General features: G+C 40.2%; 3 protein-coding genes across 4 annotated transcripts; 1 reads left to right on the top strand and 2 right to left on the bottom strand.

Annotated features, from left to right (window-relative positions):
* The first annotated feature begins 775 nt into the window (after positions 1-775).
* On the top strand, positions 776-2,426 carry LOC127944673 (NHP2-like protein 1). Its single transcript, XM_052540801.1, has 3 exons — positions 776-940; positions 1,271-1,391; positions 1,484-2,426. Exons 1-3 carry the CDS (start codon positions 938-940, stop codon positions 1,744-1,746), a joined length of 387 nt encoding a protein of 128 aa, XP_052396761.1. The 5' UTR covers positions 776-937; the 3' UTR covers positions 1,747-2,426.
* Positions 2,427-2,769: 343 nt separating this feature from the next.
* On the bottom strand, positions 2,770-11,878 carry LOC127944562 (kelch-like protein diablo). Of its 2 annotated transcripts, XM_052540587.1 has the most exons (12): positions 11,745-11,878; positions 10,015-10,298; positions 9,606-9,932; positions 8,290-8,433; positions 6,799-6,985; positions 5,253-5,399; positions 5,052-5,180; positions 4,710-4,886; positions 3,842-3,988; positions 3,604-3,769; positions 3,426-3,495; positions 2,770-3,385 (listed from the first exon to the last, which is right to left on the bottom strand). In XM_052540587.1, exons 2-12 carry the CDS (start codon positions 10,279-10,281, stop codon positions 3,272-3,274), a joined length of 1,875 nt encoding a protein of 624 aa, XP_052396547.1. In that variant the 5' UTR covers positions 10,282-10,298; positions 11,745-11,878; the 3' UTR covers positions 2,770-3,271. The 2 variants fall into 2 exon arrangements, with proteins under 2 accessions (XP_052396547.1, XP_052396556.1); XM_052540596.1 differs by having other exon boundaries at positions 2,770-3,495.
* A 2,800-nt stretch (positions 11,879-14,678) lies between these two features.
* pycr1a (pyrroline-5-carboxylate reductase 1a) lies at positions 14,679-18,724 on the bottom strand. Its single transcript, XM_052540720.1, has 8 exons — positions 18,585-18,724; positions 18,301-18,373; positions 16,948-17,018; positions 16,665-16,844; positions 16,050-16,271; positions 15,874-15,966; positions 15,624-15,787; positions 14,679-15,171 (listed from the first exon to the last, which is right to left on the bottom strand). Exons 2-8 carry the CDS (start codon positions 18,365-18,367, stop codon positions 15,006-15,008), a joined length of 963 nt encoding a protein of 320 aa, XP_052396680.1. The 5' UTR covers positions 18,368-18,373; positions 18,585-18,724; the 3' UTR covers positions 14,679-15,005.
* Between the last annotated feature and the right edge of the window lie 1,023 nt (positions 18,725-19,747).

Below are 19,747 nucleotides of genomic sequence, written 5' to 3'. Positions count from 1 at the left end.
TGTCTTGAGTGAATTATAGTGTATGTTTGTTAACTTTTTTTTTTTTGCAAATGGTGTGGAGTATTATAAAATCTCTCTCTCTCTCTCCCTCTCCCTCTCTCTAAAAACAATAACAATATTTTTCCAAACTCTCTCAGTGTCACTAAAGCATATCTCACACCCCACCTCATTTAAAAAAAAAAAAAGTACATTATCAGTTTGTTTCTGATATGTAATTTCAACATCAACTCTAAATTCTACCAATGATTTAAAAAGAGACAACAGCTCAACATCCTGACCAGCATTTTTACATGGATGTGTTTTCAGGATTGCTAACTTGGCCTGTCCTTTTTAAAAAATTGGCAAGTACACACAGTCCACACCACCACCAATGTTTGACTTCACACCAGTGTTTGACTTCATGAATATTCTAAAGAGGAGAAGCATGCTTTTAATTTAAATTTAATTCTAATTTTGAACAAATTTCAGTCAATAAAGGAAAGTTTGCTAAAAAAAAACCACATTTATAGTTTTGTTACATTTTTATACCCGATTGTACCCAATTCTGTAGTAGTTTTCTCTCTTGTTTCTTGTTCTTTTTCCATTTTATGCATAATTGTATATTGTTCAAAATCTGTATTTGAACTTAAATTCATATATATGTTATTATTTTAAAAACGAGTGCATGCAGTCTTCAATATTTTAATGAGAAATTAATGCAATTGTGTGTGTTTTTTCTAACATTACTCAACAGAACAGACCTTTGGATCTCACAGTCTCGTTTTGATGACGTACGACGAAGCGTCGAATTCCATGCACGTTTTTAGAACGTTCGCCGCACGACTCCCGCCAGACGACCGTTTAAATTCTGTCCTCCGTGAAGCACACGCCGAGAGGACTGCAGGCATTTATTTATTGAGTTTTTTTTTTACATTAGTCTAAACCACAGCTCGCAGAAATGGTAAGTATTTTCTATCTTATACATTTCAACTAAAGTTAGCGGTTAGACGTCAATATGGACATCCGTTTGTAGTCCTTGTCTGCGCGTTCAGCACGTGCTGCTGTTTTCCTCTGTATGCTTGACCTCACGCTGTTAGTGAAAGATTCGTGGTAGCTAAAAGTCGTGTTCTTGTTTGAAAAAGTCGCGGTGTTTTGATGTATTTCATAATGTAACGTTAGCTCAGTAAATCAACCCACGTGTGAGACATGTAACGTGGTTTACAGCAGCTTAGAACCATATTACAACTTGTAGTCAGTATTGGCTTTGTTCATGAATGCTGTTCTCTTCCAGGCTGAATCAGACGTCAATCCTAAAGCTTATCCTCTGGCCGACGCAACTCTCGCCAAAACCATCCTAGACCTGGTGCAGCAAGCGGCCAACTACAAACAACTGAGAAAAGGGGCCAACGAAGGTGTGTAGACCTACTAAAAGCTGTCACTGGGCACAGATCAGAAGTATGGCTGTACGGGACGTGACTAACGTTTGTTGTGGGTTTGTTTTCAGCCACTAAAACCCTGAACCGTGGTATTGCGGAGTTCATCGTGATGGCTGCTGATGCTGAGCCGCTGGAGATCATCCTTCATCTGCCTCTGCTGTGTGAGGACAAGAACGTCCCGTACGTGTTCGTGCGCTCCAAGCAGGCCTTGGGCCGGGCGTGCGGGGTGTCCCGGCCCGTCATCGCCACCTCCGTCACCATCAAGGAGGGCTCTCAGCTCAAGCCTCAGATTCAGTCGGTGCAGATGGCCATCGAGAGACTCCTGGTCTGAGAACTCTCTCTCCACAGTTTTCCCTCGTTTATCATTCACCATCTAAATCTGGTTTCTCAATTATTGTTTGTTTTGTGGATGTTCAGTTTTTATCGTTTATCATTCACCATCTAAATCTGGTTTCTCAATTATTGTTTGTTTTGTGGATGTTCAGTTTTTAAAGTCTTTACCTGTCATTTTTTATCACTTTGACATTGGATGAGCACATGTACATTTATATTGTGGAAAGAAAAAATAGCTGTTTTTATCTTTTTTTTTTTAATTGAGAATTCAGATTCAACATGGTAGAAAACTTAAGAGTAGTTTTGTTATGTATAGCAATTATTGTACAGACTTATAATAAAACTTCCAGAATACATAATGTCCTATACATAATCTATCTGTATAATTATACTGTACATGTGTACTTTACTGTCAAAAATTGAGGTCAGTTTTTTATATATATATATATAAAAAAGCTCATGCTCACCAAAAAGGCTGCATTTATTTGATTAAAAATACAGTAACAACTAAAAATGTAACTTTGATGGTAAAGCTGAAGTTTCAGCATCATTACTCCAGTCTTCAATGTCAAGACACCAAGTTGTAAATATTTTATAACAAAAAAAGTGTCACTTTTTAATCAATTTATTTTGCATCCTTGCTGAATAAAAGTATATAAATATTTACTGACCTTAAAAGTACTGTATGTGGAAAGAATGCATTGGTGTTGGGATATACTCTGTATCACAAATATATATTCATTTTTTATCTTAATGAGACAATCAAGCTGAACAAGTTGCATTGTGGGATACAGTACCCAGTGCAGTATACTGTTATATACTCAACATTTTGGCAAATGTAGAAGGTCATTTTGGTATACATACATACATACATACATACTGTGCACAATACGAAAACTAAGGTTTAAAGGGATAGTTCACCCTAAATGAAAATTCTTCATCTTAATAAACTCACCCTTAACTTGTTCCAAACCTGTACGACCTTTATAACCAAAGAGTGTCAGGTCCCCATATACATAAATCTTTATATTATTCAAGTCAATCGTGACCAGAAACTGGTTAGCAACATTTTGTGTTCCACAGAAGAAACACTTTTTTTGGGGTGAACTGTCCCTTTAAAGAAACTCAATTAACATCTTTCAGTGTTTCTGTGCTAATTACTCCATAAATCTCTCAGTACAACAAAAAACTTCTCATAAATACAACAAAATCACTATACAAAAGTACAAAACATCTCACTACAACACTGTTGGAAAACAAATAAGTACTTTTACAAGTCACAATCATGAGGTGCTCAGCGCATGGAAGGAACCCTGTACATCACTTGAACATCACATTGAACTGATACTGAGGAGACTCTGGGATAGCAGCTCTCACACACACACACATCATCCATCCATCCAGCCTCACGCCGTGGCAGTGGGCCGGACTGGAGAAAGCATAGCTTATGACATGAGTGTTTTCTGAAGACCCTCCAGCGTTTCTGTAATAGCCCGGGGGGGAACTGTGATGGAGCCGTGTGCTCATGGCCTTCTGTCCCGGCCGGCAGTGATACAGGAGCCCTGCTGCTTCCTCTCAGTCCACGGGGAACTCTGTCTCGGCTGCAGTGTCCGGATCGCTGGCCGTGTGAGTGTCCTTCCGGAGCTGCAGGGAGACACAGCTCAGCCAGCTCCGGCTGGAGGGCATCTCTCCCACCATCTCCCAGCGGTCCGACTCCTCACAGTACCGCTCTATAGTGTCATGATACCTGCAGGGGACGACAGAAACACTCCTCAGACAGACAGAGCTGGCAGGCATCAGACTGAGTGTAGTAGGACATGGTGACGGAGATAATGGTGCGTGAAGGATCCCTCACCTGTCCCATCCCTCCTCTCCTCCTAAAACATAAATCTTCCCATCCACCACCGCCACGCCGGGTCGATAGCGTCTCTCCTTCATGGGAGCACACATGGTCCAGCTGTTGGTCCTGGGGTCGTAGCACTCCACCTTATCTGTGTTCTCGGTGGAAGCATGCCAGCCCCCTAGAGAGGAACAACTGTGAGCCCCTGCTCTACAGGATCAGGAGTAGGAAATATCAAAGCCTCCATATTCACCTATCACGTATATTTTGCCCTTCAGGACGCAGGCAGCAGATCCCGAGCGAGCGATCTGCATGGGGGACACCTCGGTCCACACACATGTTTTAGGGTTGTACACCTGTGCCATGTTTGTGCCATCGCCATCTTCTAAAACAGCACCTCCTGTGGGTTCAGAAGGGAATATTACTCTGCCCTTGAAAAACCTATTACGCAAAAAATACTTAATATAACCTACTTTGATTATGCTCATTTAAAAAAAAATATTTATTTTTTAAAAAAATTAAAATTATAAAAAAAAAGTTAATGACAAAAATAACTTACCATTTTTAGGGATGTTAGCATGCCGGTCGAAAATTGCTTAAAATAAGTGATGATTCAAATTGTTTGAGATGCTAAACAAACAGCGATACAGTTGGTGTAGGAGTTTATATGAATGTTTCTCCGAGGGGAACTGACTGTCTTTAGAAAAGTTTACGTGGTATTTTCTTTACTTTAATATGCATCATTCAGAGATGAATCTCTGCTTTGTTTACAGCTGTAACCAAGGAAACACTGCTGTTCATAAGCGCCCCCTGCTGTCAGAGTGTGAACTGCATCTCATTCAGATCAACTGTGCTTTCGGTTTCATGCAGATCATTTTTATCTATAGTTTCACAAATCTAAAGTCAGACTATTCTGTTTTTGCTTCAAATTTTTAAATGAAAGTCTAATTTAGTTTAAAAACTACTCATGCTGCATCTTTGTTTGGATCATGATTAAAATACAGTGGTTCATTTTAAATGAAAAGAGCACAGACAAAGCTTAAACATCAGGCCACATGCCGTCCATATAGTTGGACTCAAATGTTCACTGTCTGGAGTTTAAGTTGGAGGAAGCCTGCTACCTGTCACATAGAGTAATCCATCCAGCGCCACCACAGCTGGACTAGTGACCGCCATCTTGACCGAGTCCATGAACTGCCATGTGTTTGTCTGTGGATTATAACACTCAACAGAGTCCAGGCGAGAACGGCCTTCCCAGCCTCCCACAGCAAACACATATCCATCCAACATCACCAATCCTGAGGAAACACAAACACAGCAACGCTCTCGTTCATTACAGGACAACAGGATCTGCTTTGTTTCCAAACAAGGGGAAGACATAGGACAGGGTGTGATGCTGCATTCCACCACAAGCTGGAAGAGACCATGAAAACATTCATTAGTACAAATTTGGTGGCCATTACCCAGTTCTGATCTCGCCACGTTCATGGGTGCCATCTCTGTCCAGGAGTCAAAGCACGGGTCGTAGCGCCACATCTCTCTACTGGCCGAGCCGTCTGGAAACTCACCGCCAGCCAAATACAGCATGGAGCCTGAAAACAGCAACATCATTACAAATGATGCATGAATGTACCGCCAGCCCTATCAACTAAACCTTCACTGACCGGACACCACTAAGCCGTGTTTGCTGACAGCGAAGGGCAGGCAGGCCAGACTCTTCCACTGGCTGGTGAGGGGGTCGAAACTCTCCACGCTGCGCAGCACCACCTTATCATCCTCTCCTCCTACAGTCACGATCACCTCCGCCGTGCCTGACAGACACAAACACAGCAGCCGCTGGATGACTACAGTCTTCAAGAAGACACCGTGCTTGTTCCAGATGAAACACCTCATGATGTTGGCTGAGAGAGCAATGTCCAGAGCAGATACAGCACTTCAGATTTGTTCTGACATTCATCACAGAGCAGGGTATGGAAGCCCGCTTCTGACACCGAATTAAAAATAAGATAATTGAGACTTTTTCCACACACAATTGACTTTTTTTCCCTCATAATTGCGTGATTGCATCAAAATTGTAATTGTGAGTTAAAAAGTCAGAATTGTGAGACAAAGTCACAATTCAGAGAAATAAAGTCAGAACTGTGACATAAACTTACAATTCTGACTTGTCTCATCTCTTAAAGGTGCTGTAGGGAACTTTTGTAAAAAAAAATATGTTTTACATATTTGTTAAACCTGTCATTATGTCCTGACAGTAGAATATGAGACAGATAATCTGTGAATAAATCAAGCTCCTCTGGCTCCTCCCAGTGTCCTATTGCCATTTGCAGTTACAGACCACTCCCGGTAAGAAATAACCAATCAGAGCTGCGGTCCGTAACTTTGTTTGTGTTCAAAATGTAGAAAAATTTATATAATAAGCGAGTACATCGTGAATCCATTTTCCAAACCGTGTTTTAGCTTGTCCTGAATCACTAGGGTACACCTATAATAAGTGTTTATATTCGGACTATTTTAGATTGCTTCGGGGGTACCGCGGCGGAGTAACCCAGTACCTTTGTGATTCTTCATAGACATAAACAGAGAGAAGTAGATCCGGCTACGATGTTCTTCCGCAAGACGCAAGCAGTTCTGTTTATTAACCGATAGAGTGTCAAAAGTTACCTACCGCAGCTTTAATTCTGACTATAACACAATTGTGAGATATAACCTCAAAATTGGACTTCTACTCACAATAGCGAGTTTATATCTCACAATCCTGAGAAAAAAAAAAACTCAGAATTGTGTGTTTATATCTCAATTGTGAAAAAAAATTAAATCTAATCTCCCAATTGTGACTTTATATCATGCAATTGTGACTTAATATCTCAATTATGTGAAGGGAAAAAAATCCGAATTGTGATATAAAAAGCTTTTTTAAATTTTATTTATTCATTGGCAGAAACTGGCGTCCATAGCAGGGTTATGGTGAAGTTAACAAAGTTTCTATGACTGTTATAAATGTTCAAAGTAGTAATAATGAGTAAATGCATCAAATCGTTTGACTGGCCTTTAAATGAACACATTTAATATGAATTGTTCTCATACTTATCGCTCACTTTCTCAATGGTCACAAACTGCATTCAATAACTTTAGCTCAGCTCTGTCTTACAACAATGAGAAAGACGCCCGAGTGAAGCAGGGGTTGTAGCAGGACAGGTTTGGGGTCACCTGTTGCCCGTCGAGGTCGAGCTCGGGGGCTGTACAGCTCTCCTCTGCGGTCCTGCAGCAGTAAGTAGTCCTTGGCTTCAGAGATCAGCTTCTGGCACCTGATCGACTCCTTCACAACGTCCAGGGTCTCGATGACGTCGTGAATGTAGTACGGACTGATGAGGGGCAGCCTGATGTGCTCCAGAACCTGGTGACGGGAGCAACCAGGTGAAGTGACATGAGGGTATGATAACACCATTTTCAATTCTGGGTGAACTCTCTCTTTAAACCAAATGATGAGTAATAGTGATAATGACACTTGTCTTAGCAAACTCTACGGATTGCAACTTAATATCGGTGCTGTTCATTCAGAACTGCTTTACATCCCCATGAGATCTGCAATGAGCTTTTCCTAAGAGCTGTAATTAAGGTCTAGTCTTTAAATAACTGCATAGCAACAAAGATATGTAAACAGCACAGTCTGAACTTTAAAAAAAAAGATGTGTTAAATACTTATTCTTTAAATGAGAAAAGTATTTTTTCACAAATAAATATATAATATAAAAAGGAAGTAAACACTGTAACCAACAGGGCACTAGGTATTCTGGGAAGTTCGTGTGCATTGGGAATCATATTTTTCCAAATAAAGCCGAGGTAACACTCATTTTACACAGCACAGAAAATGACATGAATATGACAGAGGGCAAATGCATAAAGCACAGCATCATTTTAATTTCACTAATTTAATGTTAAAAGCATTCAATTTGCAAGGATCGACCATCACACAGAGAACACACACTCTTTCTGGATAAAAATGCACACAAGATCTCACAACTGGATCTGACTAAAGTTTGAAAGGTTTGTGAAATTAAATGTTCATTAGTCATTCAAACTAACTGACGGCAAACAATGAAGTATCAATGTTTGCTTTTCTATCAATAATAATAATAATATAAAAGCAATCGTTATAATACTTTTTGTATACATTTGAATTCATTTGTTTACCGGTTCTATCCGATTATTAGACAAACTTACCCGTATTAGACCGAACTGTTTAAGATGACAGCGAACAAGAGGGAGAATGAATAAACTGCGCTGTCAAAATAAAAGCCCTGCCTCGAACGCATCGGCCAAACAGGAAATAGGTTGACCACTGCTAAAAATCAAAAATGCAAGCTCATTTTGAAGACGTTTCTCATTTTGGTTTGGTGAACTCTGACCTGCTAAATCGTATCATACACGAAGAGGTCTGACCAACAGAAGAGCGATACTTTACAGCGTGACATCTTAGCAGAAATAAAAGAACATAAACTATAAAGCTGCAGGAACATTTAAAATTTAGCATTGTTTGCTATGTTGAGTTTATGTTTTAGAGAAGATGAGTGTGACATTATATCATATCATATTTAAATGTCTAGTGTGACCACAGCATAAGTGAGAGAGCATTACTGGAGTCGGTCAATAGAGAAGTCGAATCAGTAGGGTGTCTCCCTGAATACATGAAGAGGTTACCTTCTCGAAGCTCTGTCTGCGTGAAGTGTTCTTCTCCAGCCAGACGACGGCCGCCTCAAACACCGTCTCCTCTTTTGGCACGTTCAGATGGTCACTGGAAATGATCTCAGTCAGTTTATCGGCACAAAGAGACAGAAACTCCTCCTGAGGAGGCGAAACAAGAGAAAGAAGGCATGAGCTCAAAGTATAATGAACTCTTAAATACCCCTTTAATGGCTGAAAGTGGGGTAAATTACATATTCTTACATTACTAAAAAATCCTTTATGACTGTATCCTCTGCTAAAGTTATTTCTGTTATCTGTGAAAGCACACAAGAGCCCTTGATTAACATTATTACTGAACTAAAACAGCGTGATTTATGGACATTTTCTCAGAAGTGTTCAGTTTTAAAAAGATGTGATGTAATTATTTTAGCCTCTTCGCTCTAAATGTTTGACTTCAGGAGGTTTCTAAGTGCCGTTGTTTAGTTTATTAATTTATAAAGCACACTTCAAAACAACAGAAGTTACAACGAGAGATATTGAAACAAAATTAACACACTGGATCAAAACCTTGGAGATAACCGTTCTTTAACCACTAGCAAGATGGTAAAAAAAACAACTATCTTTCTATGGAGTAGAAAGGCAAAATATTTTCTGAAATCTGAGCTATACATGACTACAGAAAACACCACTGTACAGTTAAATAAAGTGAAATGTGAACATGAATGTGTCGACTGTGATATTATATGCTAGAAAGATAAACTATAATTTTTGCTGCATTTTAACCATTTACACATCTATCTGCAGAGCATCTGAATGCAATGGCCAATCAGAGAAATGTAGATGTATAAATAAATGGTTCTTGGTTTGTTTTGTCCGTGCAGCCTTAAAGAACACTACTTTTCTAATGCAGTCTGTCAATTATTATGTAATAATCTTTACTATAACATCAAAGACAATAATCAACAATTATGACAGTCATAATATTGCACCTCCAGCCTATTATGAGTTCCTGATATTTTAAATGTATTTAAAACTGCATTAATCTCCTCGTGCAGCATTAAACAGTCTGTGTAAATAAAGATAAACGCCATCTCAGATGCAGCTTCTGACTTGTGTTGATGCTGATCAAGCAGGTTGATTAAATGTAGATATTGAACATTTAACACAGACACAATTAATAGTATAACTATAAAACTAAACGCATTTACAATTGTAAAACTGACCCAGGAAATGACTTCCAGGGGTCAAATATTGCCAGTTGATGGTAAAGTTGGATTCTGACCCTGCTGTGCTCACTGAGCTTCACTTTAAGAGCTCATCTGAAGTGTCACCTGTTGGCAAACGGTGCTGAAGTGCTGCTGGATGTACTCCATGCTGCGTCGCTCCAGCTCTGGGCACGAGTGCGCCTCGGCGAAGCAGTGAATGCCCACACAGTTCATCTCGTCCATCTGTCGCTCCATGAACCTGCAGCAGGCCTCCCGCACCGCCATCACGTCCAGCAGGTTAGCGGCCGCCAGGAGCGCCTGCACGTTAGCCCTGGAGATCACCACCTCCGCCGTGTAGGCGTAGCTCACCAGCATCCCGATCATCTGCGGCTCCACTCCGTTGATGGCCACACGCTCCTGACGAGACTCCATCAGGTCGGTGGAGAACATGGCCTGCGCCAACAAGACAAACACCACACGTCTGAGTTCATCATAAGGGATATAACTGGCAGTTATCTAGGTCAAGGACTATTACCTGGAAATAAGAGCTGAAGGAGGCCAGTACGATACGGTGGCAGGGAAACTCTTGTCCTCCGCAGCACAGGGTCACGTCGCAGAAGGCGTTATTGAGCCGTAAGCTGTTCAAGCCTTCCAGCACTTTGTTGGGATGCCGCGCTTCCACAAACACGTAGTCCTCGCTGTCCAGAGAAGACAGAGGGAAGGAGTCCTCCTCGCAGGGAGACGGAGGGAGCGTGGAGGTGGACGGAGACGTGGCCAGCAGATTCACAGCCATGATTTCCATCGCAACACTCAGTCAGGCTGACAGAACGAACGAGAAGAGCACACGAGAGTTCAAGCAATGCAACACCCTTTACACCATAGAAAACAGCAGCTTCTAATTCGTGTAGAATAAACATGCACAAAGGTTTTTGACCTCTTATCATTGAAAAGGCTGACTGGACTGTGTGTGTGTGATTGCAACATTAAAAATAAATCATGTTAAACAGAAAAACTCTTAGAACATATTTTTTCGGTCAATTACTCAAGGAAAATATTAATACAAAGAGCATGTTAAAAACGTGCTTATTTATTTGTCATTATAAAGTATTAAATAAAAACAAGTATAGTACTAATATACATAATTATACATATTCTACTAATAAAGTCAAATATTAAAAATACTGTTTAATCATTTATATTGAATTTATCTTAATGTAATATATATATATATATATATATTATACATTAGCATGTAATTTTATTATATAAATATAATCCACAAAAACAACAGCAAGTATTATATTAAACACAATCATGTCAGGAAATACTTAGAAGTAAAAAAGAAAAATAAATAAACAGGCAATAAACATCCTGTCAAATAAACTCAAATCAAACTTGACTTCAGTTCAGTTCAAATCATTCCTGCTGTTTATGTTTATTCTTCCAAATGTATATATTCATGTAATGATGTTGGTGTGGTGTAAATACAGAGACTATCAGATGTACAAACGTTAAACACGCTGTATAATAAAAATCAAACACGTCAGGGAAGAGTTGAGTTAAGCCCCTTTCACACTGCCATTCCGGCAAATACAGGGGTAAAGTGTTCCTGTAATTGTTCCCTGGTCGCTAGATTTGGCACTTTCACACTGCCAGTGATGACCCGGTATATGTGCGTGCTTTCACACACAACCCCTGAAGATCCCGTAACGACACGTGACATCAGCGCGTGACGTGTAATGTACGAGTCGACAACGCTTGGCACGTTATACTTTAACTGAAGCAAGCAAACGATCTCTGCGTCAGCGCGGAAAGTGAGGAACTAACTGATCTCTGCTTCATTACAGTTTGCACATATGTTTTCGTCGCGAATGTTGATCTTCCATCAAAACAGCCGGTAAAAGAGTCGCGCGATAACGCGCGTCATCACTTCGATACCGAATTAGATCTGGCTTTTGTTCACACAGCGCTCGTTCCGGATCGATTACCGCAATGTTACTATGTCCCCGACCCGGGTTCGATTCGGTAATCAATTCCGGGACGTGGTTGCTTTCACACAGAAGGCGACCAGGCAATGTTACGGGAATATTGCGGGTCCGACGTGCAGTGTGAACGGGGCTTTAGTAATGTTGTGTATTTCTCGAGTAATGAGCGAGATCAGAGCCGGAGTCACTGAAGCGGCAGCGACACACAGCCGAGAACAACAGTCATATAATAATAATAATAATATGTTGTTGTTTGATAACAACAGCAGAGAGATCTGACCAGAAAACATGTGTGAGTTGATCCCGCAGCTCTTCATTCTTCACCTGCTGCTGCACTGTCTGTTGAGAGTCGTGACGCCATGTCTTCTTCTCTACACACAGACCGAGGCGCAGAACGAGCGCGGTGCACCACCACGCCACCTGTCGGTCTGACGGCACGGCACGGATCCGCTCGCGAGCAGCCGGTTAAAATCAGGTTACCGCCGCCCCTTAAACACACAGAGAACGCAGTTTGCGTAGGGCACAAACTCCCGGGGGAAGATTATTAAAAAAAAAATAATTAAATATACAAGAAGAAGAAAAAAGATATTTGTTCTATATTAATATACACATGTAGCGCGCCATTCTGGCTCTACGCTCGCTCTCTGCTCTCTCTCCCTCTTTCACTGCCTCTCACCTCATGTTTGCGGCTGAATATGATCACCATTATTAGTGGACAATCATCCTTGTTTAATATTGACCAAGCATTAAATTCAAATATCCACTATTTGCGATAGGAATGCTAGAACGTCTTTAATGTCTTCAAAAAAAAAAAAGTGGACATCACAATCCTTACCTAAATTAACCATGGTTTTATCCCAGTACAACTGCTTTATTATTTTGTTTGATTTCTGACTATAAAATCAATCAGACAACGGTATTAATAAAATCATAGCCATAGGTTACTGTCTAGAGCTACAACTGTAATTTATAAATAATAGACTACAATTTAATTACAATGTTCTAATCTGACCCTTTATAGTAGGGTTTTTGTTGTTGTTTAAGGAGGGGGCAGCCATCTGGCCAGCAGGGGTCCTAAGTGTTAGCAAGCATATAATTCACTTCTGACGGGTTTGTGTTAAGGTTAATGCAGGGGAAGATCTTGATCAAATGAATCATGTTTCGCAAATTGAGTCGACACAAGCATAGAGGCTGGTGACTGCTGCTGGTCAACACGGTGTAAATACAACAAACACACAGCCAAACTAAACATGAAGTCTTTTACAAAACTATTGCAAATGTTTCAAGACAGTTTCATCTATCAAATGGATAGGATAAGTCTCAGGCCAAGCTGAGCTCCTCCAACACTGACCAACAGAAACACATTTTTTAAGATATATGAAAACATTTGATCATAGTTGCTACGAGCGCGCTCAGTTGATCAGCAGATTCTTACCATGCAGCCTTTCTCTCGGGTTTTATCACAGTTGTACCTTTTATGGTTAGTAGAACTTAAAACATTACAATATAAAACTGCCCTTTAAAGCACTAAAAGTTAATGGTTAAAACAACGGAATAAATAAATAAAAGAAATCATACTACATTTTAACTGATAAGAGGAACACACACTCATTTGAGAGCCAGTTTACATTGGATTTACTGTTACTGCGATGATATGAATGCACATATGTAGGGTAAAAATTCGGCATGTGTCACATGGATGCTGCTCTTTCTGCATTATGAATTTCCTAGACGACTGTCTGGTCTCAGCCAGATCAGAACAGGAACTCATCCCTCACAGTTTGCTGCTTGGGATGAAAATCTAATTAAGAACTTTCTTTCTTCCAGCCAGTGATTCTGCCCAGATGCGGGCACGGACTTCACATCCCCTCAGGGCTTTTCAGAGTATCACTCTTGTGATGTGTCCAATATTTAATATATTAATTATCATTAACACACATACCAAACATCCCATAGTTCCTATAAACTATTCAGTAGCTATTCATAATGGTGGAAGGTTATGTGAAATTATATAACATTCAGTGGAAGTAGACAAAGCAATTTATTCTCTGAACATGACCACAGCAGATTATGTTTGTGGTTAGTTTATATCCTTTATAGATAGATAGATAGATAGATAGATATAAGATAACAACTGTCATATTTGCCACAAACAGTCCGTTGCAGGGATCAGACAGTGTGAAGAACAAAAGCTCATATGAAAATACAAGCAATTCCAGTGTGAGAAGCAACTGCTGAAGTTTTCATATTAATGAATCATGACTATTATTACTACTAAAAAGGGCCAGATATACTAACAGCTTGCACAAGCCCAAACCTTCTTTTGGCATTAAAACAGGTACAAATAAAAGATGCCCACTGAAACATTAGCCATGAAAGGTAGACCGTTATTTTTGCAGCTGACCTTAATGCATATGCGTTTGTAAGAGTATGCCTTTCAGACGCAACGTTTATGAGAGGAGAGCATTTAAATAGATCATGCAAAGTGGTTCACTAAAGTTTTTGGTAGTCAGTTTAATGGTATTTGTGACATTATTTACAACTCAGAAAAGCATTTCCTTACCCATTTTGCACCTGTGTTGTTAGTAGATTACATGCGCCTGATTATCATCGGCTCTTGGGCATCACACCATACTAATACTGTGTTTGACCCCCTTTCGCCTTCAGAACTGCCTTAATTCTACATGGCATTGATTCAACAAGGTGCTGAAAGCATTCTTTAGAGATGTTGGCCCATATTGATAGAGAAAGATGCTCTATTGGGTTGAGATCTGGTGACTGTTGGGGGCATTTAAGTACAGTGAACTCATTGTCATGTTCAAGAAACCAGTCTGAAATGGATCAAGCTTTGTGACATGGTGCATTATCCTGCTGGAAGTAGCCATCAGAGGATGGGTACATGGTGGTCATAAAGGGATGGACATGGTCAGAAACAATGCTCAGGTAGGCCGTGGCATTTAAACGATGTCAATTGGCATGAAGGGGCCTAAAGTGTGGCAAGAAAACATCCCCCACACCATTACACCACCACCACAAGCCTGCACAGTGGTAACAAGGCATGATGGATCCATGTTCTCATTCTGTTTACGCCAAATTCTGACTCTACCATCTGAATATCTCAACAGAAATTGAGACTCATCAGACCAGTACAATGTACATTTTAAATGTAAGAATTAATTTTAATAAAAGGGGGGGAAGAAGGTCAACTTCAAAATTAGAAATCCAACTATAAATGCTTTAATTATTCAAGTCAGCCCTGATACACTTTGCAAAATACAGTATTTTCTGACATTGATTAATAAATCTACACAGTGTATAGTTTACAGTGTATATCAAGAGAAACTTGCTTAGAGTTGGTATAAACCAGCATAATGCTAAAGCACAATATAGAAAATGAAGAGAACACACCGTGCAGTTTAATAAAAACCCCCATTAACCAGTTTATCTGAGAACAACTGAAACATTTTTTGGGTGTTTTAGTGTCTAATCTTTAGTTCCTGGAGTGGTTTCACCCTTCGACCCGGCGTGGTGCTGATGAGGTTCAGTTCTTCTTGTGTCTGGAGGAGCTGCTGTTAAAGAGATTGAGTCCGGTCCTAACACCCACCCCTGATGCCGTCACACCCGGCTGCTGAAGAACCTTGTCCAGAGTCGTCTTCTTTATGGCAGCGGGAGAAATCTTCTCCTGATCGGCCAAGTGCTGAAGCTCCCTGTCAAAAGGAGTGAGCAAGAGTGAGCAATGTCTTTCTGGAAGACAAAACTGTTTAAAGGGCCCAGCAAACAGGAGCTTTGTGGCCATGTCTGCATGCAGGTCAGCAAAATCAACAGCAAAGGCAGCAAATCAATATAGAAATTGCTAATAAAATTAGCAGCAAATGTGTTTTACAATAAAACATGAACAGAATAAGTAGTGTAGCTGACAGCTTAACTGTTGTGATGTCAGTACACAGTAAAAACACCTTGATTGTGACTACTGGGTGAGAACTGACCTGATAAAGACACTAGCTTTACAAGAACGACACTGGAACTGAACTGAACTCAATCAGCATGAATAAATTATGAATTATGATAAAAGGCAGATGAACCCTAGCAGAAAATCACTCATCTGAAATTCCAATTTGACTTCTTTCTAGGCTAGTTTTTTGGTTTTTGTCTGCTGTACCTTGTTCTGATGCATGATGCCTCCACAGCATTGATCAGGAGGCTTCGGAAGCCGCCGCTTTCCAGGACATGCAAAGCGTGGATCGTAGCACCTCCGGGCGAAGCCACGTTGTCTTTCAACTGTCCGGGGTGCTGCTCCGACTCCAGCAGCATTTTTGCCGCCCCCTTGCAAAAAAAAAAACCCCATCACTGCACTGTAAATCTCAGACACGGAGAATCATCAGACTATCAATATCAGAAAGGTTTCTAACAAGAAGGGCCTGAGCTCCCAGTCGCACAGCTAGTCTTCTGGGGAGTCCCATCTTCACCCCTCCATCAGCGAGAGCCTCCACAGCAAGGAACGCCTAAATGATACAAACGAGAGGTGGATGTACAAAACAAGCTACGAGGAGCACAGTGGCTGTTTAAACTCCCCTAGGTCTCTTACATAGGCCGGGCCGCTGCCACTCAGGCCAGTGACGGCATCAATCAGGTCCTCCTCCACCTCTGTGCAGTAGCCCACACTGGCCATGAGCTGCTCCAGGAGCTTCCCGTCCTCCACCTGTGCATGGCTGCCCGTGGCGTACACCGTGGCCCCCTCACGCACCACCACTGGAGTATTCGTCATACAGCGCATCACTTTAGGTGCGGGACGGTACTGCAGCAGTTTCTGAAAATAGAAGAAGCTATGAATTGATATAGAATTTAATTGATGTGCTATCGCATACAGCATTTCTAAGCGGCCGTGCATTATTATTATTATTGTTTTTCCATTGTTTTCTCGTTATAAACGACTTAAATTTCTCCTGATCTCGACATAACGAGAGTTTGTGATATTGTAAGATAACAAACAAACAAACAAACAAAAAAATACAAATAGAATGCATTCCTTTTTTTTTTTTATGTCATATTCTACCAACCTCAAAGTTGTGAATAAACACATACCAAAAAAATAAAAATTACACATAAATGGATATTTCATATTTCTCACTCATTTTGCTTTTTCCTCATTTATTTATTATTTTGTTGAACCAAAGCGGCAGGATCTGTGTGTTGTTCTGACCTTCTCGATGGAGCTGATGGTCACTCCTGCAGCACAGGACACAATGAGATGACGCTCCTCGATGTCTGGCCCGATCTCATCCAGAACGAAGGGGATGATGTGTGGCTTGACCGCAAGGAACAGAACATCACTCTTGTTCACTGTCTCTTTGTTACTGGTGGTGAAGTTTGCTCCCATTTTCTGAAATACGGAGAAAGTGCCTTTTCTAAAGATGTTCGTAATTGTATGGCTGCTCATTTGCGGTCTCTTTTTAGCATGACTCAGAAGCTGGTCAAACACTCACTCTCAGCCCGATGACAGTGGGCAGATCTGTGTCTGGAGAGCTTGCTGTGATCCTGTGTGTGGCGATCACACCTGATGGCCAGGACAGAGAAGTGTATTGATTAGGGGTGTCCATGGTTAACCGGTTAACCGATTAACCGTTAAAAATTGCGTAACCGAGTGAAACATTTTGCTCGGTTAAGTGACGTCAATGGCGTGCATTGAATTTAGTTGTAATACATTTTTGCACCACTAGAGACCGCCAGAGCGCTCCCAGACATTTGTAATGTCCACAAGAAGAAGTCATTTTTCTAATATGAAGCGGGCAAAAAAAAGTACAGCGTTGGAGCACTTTAAAATTGAGAGTGACGGGGCAAAATGCAAGTATTGCAATACAGTGCTTAGATATACTTCAAGTACAACCTCGTTGTTGTAATCTCAACAGCCAACACCCGGGCATCATTAGGCCGGTCAGGAGCGAAAGCATCTCAGCTGCGTGGCGTGTCTGTTTTTAATTCGGTTCCCATGTTAACAGGTTAGAGCTTGCCGACTGCCTGCGTGAGACGCGCGGCTCAGGCGCGGCTCGACGCGTGCATGCTAGAAATAGAACTGACGCCTTGTTGGAAGCGTTTCCAGGCAAAATATAATAGGAAAATATGTTTATATGTCATTTTGTACACAAATACATATTAATTCATGACATTTTGATATTTGAAAGTCTATAGGTTGACATAAATTCAGATATAAATGTAATTTAAAAAAATAATTATCGATTTTCAAATATTGTACCTGTCAAACATGATCATAGTCATAGCCTTAGCGAGGCGGCCGCGGAGCCTGCTTGTTACCTTCGCCTAAACACGGAAAGTTACATAACCATTACTAGAGCCTGTTCCTTTATAACATAGCCAAAGGTCGGTGTATATTTGCTTTATACATTTTAGGCTTATTCTCAAATACAGATTGTGTTAGTGGGCGGGATTATTAGGTAGTTTTAATAGGACAATTTGACCGGAGAGATTAAATTTTGTCGGACATTTCTTTTTTTTCTTTTTTTTGGCCAATGTCTGGAAATTACCGGACAACGGAAACCCTGGCGCACACTATGGTTAACCGATTATTAACCGCTAAGGTCCTCGGTTAACGGTTAATGTAAAACTTGAAAACGTGCAGCCCTAGTATTGATGTGAATCAGATTATATGTTATTATAAGGGAAGCTACAAGCATATATAAAGTCTTGTTTTGTTGGGGATGATTGGGGCTGTTCGCCAGTTGTAGAGTGTGTTTCATGTGTACTCCACACAGTCAAGTCTTGTATTGTTGGGGATGGTGTGGTGTTTTGGCTGCTCTAGGGGCTGGTGTGTGTGATGTTACCTGCTGCTGTGAAGCCCTTCACCAGAGCATGAGCCAGCTGACCTGCTCCGATGAACCCAACGCTCATTTTGACCTGTTACAAGCACACCGATCAGCATTCACCAGCAGACTAACCATTAACACCAGCTAACACTCCGTCTAGACACACTTCATAGATAAGTACGGAATCTGCTCGCTGTATAACGTTACCTTATTTCCTGATTGGATTACAAAACAGTAACGCAGCAGAGACAACGAGATAGACGCAGAAAACTAAATGTTTAAAAGCTACCTAACAAACGTACCTGAAATATTGTCTTTTGAAGAGCTGGTACACTTATATTTGGGTTAAATCACGTTTTTTTATTGTGTTCATACGTTGTCTGCGAACGTTTCCTGAAGTGGAGTAAAGACGTTGACCAATCACGATCGAGCAGTGCTTGGGTCTCAGCCAATCGCTGTACGTCATGAATGCATCATGCGTCCTGATAGGCCAGCTCTGCTGTCAGTCAAACCAGTTGCGTCACTCTTCATGAGCACGTGGGCTTGTGTCAACAGAAAGAGCAAATCTGTATCCGCCTGTCTGATAAATTTACCAGATTCCTCTTATTTTATGTTTATTTATTTTTATTGATGTATATTTATTCCTCAATATTCTTTTCCTGCTCTCTATCCTACATATGTTTAACTGGTTTCCCTTATTAGAGACCATAGATCTGTTTTTTTCAGTTGAAGCTAAATATAATCTTTAATTACAGACTAACCCAAAACCTCCTCCCAACTCTCTGTATTTTTTAAATTCATTTAAACATAATGTTTGTCTATTTATAAATACAAATACAAATCCCCAAATAAGTTAGATTCAGCTAAATGTTCATAGTAGAGTATGTTATAAACACATCCACACACCCAAACAGAAAATAAATAAATATAAATGCAGTTTCTCCTATTCCAAAAATATATTTCATTGAGATTCGCCGTTTGCAACATTGCTATATGATCATTTTCATACAGAAAAGTGCCTTAACTTGTGTTCCTGGTCATTTTTGTTTGCTGTTATTTTAAAGAGGTGAGAAAGAAAGAAATAGAGACTGATCTGGGCACAACATAATGCAGTTTACTTACTAGCATTTGATTTATTTAAATATTGACAATAAGTAACAATATATTGTTACATGCTATAAAAAAAAATAAAAAATAAAAAAACACACTGAAATGTTTTTGGAGTCTGAGTACATTGACCAGATATACAGGGATTGCTATCTAAGCTGAAAGAAGATAATTATAAATTAATAATAATAATAATAATAATGGTATGGTATTTATTTAAGTGGTAGGCTATATTCTCAGATCTCACATCTTTGGATAAGCAGCTGACAATCTGACTGTGTTAGAAGTGAAAATTTCCAAATGCAGGTATTACCATATTAGTAATCAAATGATACTAATACTAATACTGTTGTGACAT

This window comes from Carassius gibelio, chromosome A3, assembly GCF_023724105.1.
Source record: "Carassius gibelio isolate Cgi1373 ecotype wild population from Czech Republic chromosome A3, carGib1.2-hapl.c, whole genome shotgun sequence".
Classification (NCBI taxonomy): domain Eukaryota; kingdom Metazoa; phylum Chordata; class Actinopteri; order Cypriniformes; family Cyprinidae; genus Carassius; species Carassius gibelio.
This window is presented reverse-complemented; position numbering and strand designations above follow the sequence as displayed.

Bases quoted from the DNA above. Each gene is read 5' to 3' on its own strand.
- LOC127944562 (XM_052540587.1), bottom strand. From the start codon at position 10,281: ATGGAAATCATGGCTGTGAATCTGCTGGCCACGTCTCCGTCCACCTCC. The intron at 8,434-9,605 runs GTGACACTTCAG...TCGCCTCCTCAG, and splicing joins TCAGCACCGTTTGCCAACAG to GAGGAGTTTCTGTCTCTTTG. The intron at 3,496-3,603 runs GTGAGGGATCCT...CGTCCCCTGCAG, and splicing joins GGAGAGGAGGGATGGGACAG to GTATCATGACACTATAGAGC.
- LOC127944673 (XM_052540801.1), top strand. The intron at 1,392-1,483 runs GTGTGTAGACCT...GTTTGTTTTCAG, and splicing joins GAGAAAAGGGGCCAACGAAG to CCACTAAAACCCTGAACCGT.
- pycr1a (XM_052540720.1), bottom strand. From the start codon at position 18,367: ATGAGCGTTGGGTTCATCGGAGCAGGTCAGCTGGCTCATGCTCTGGTG. The intron at 16,272-16,664 runs GTCAGAACAACA...TTCTATTTTCAG, and splicing joins CCATCAGCTCCATCGAGAAG to AAACTGCTGCAGTACCGTCC. The intron at 15,967-16,049 runs GTAAGAGACCTA...TGTATCATTTAG, and splicing joins GTGGCAGCGGCCCGGCCTAT to GCGTTCCTTGCTGTGGAGGC.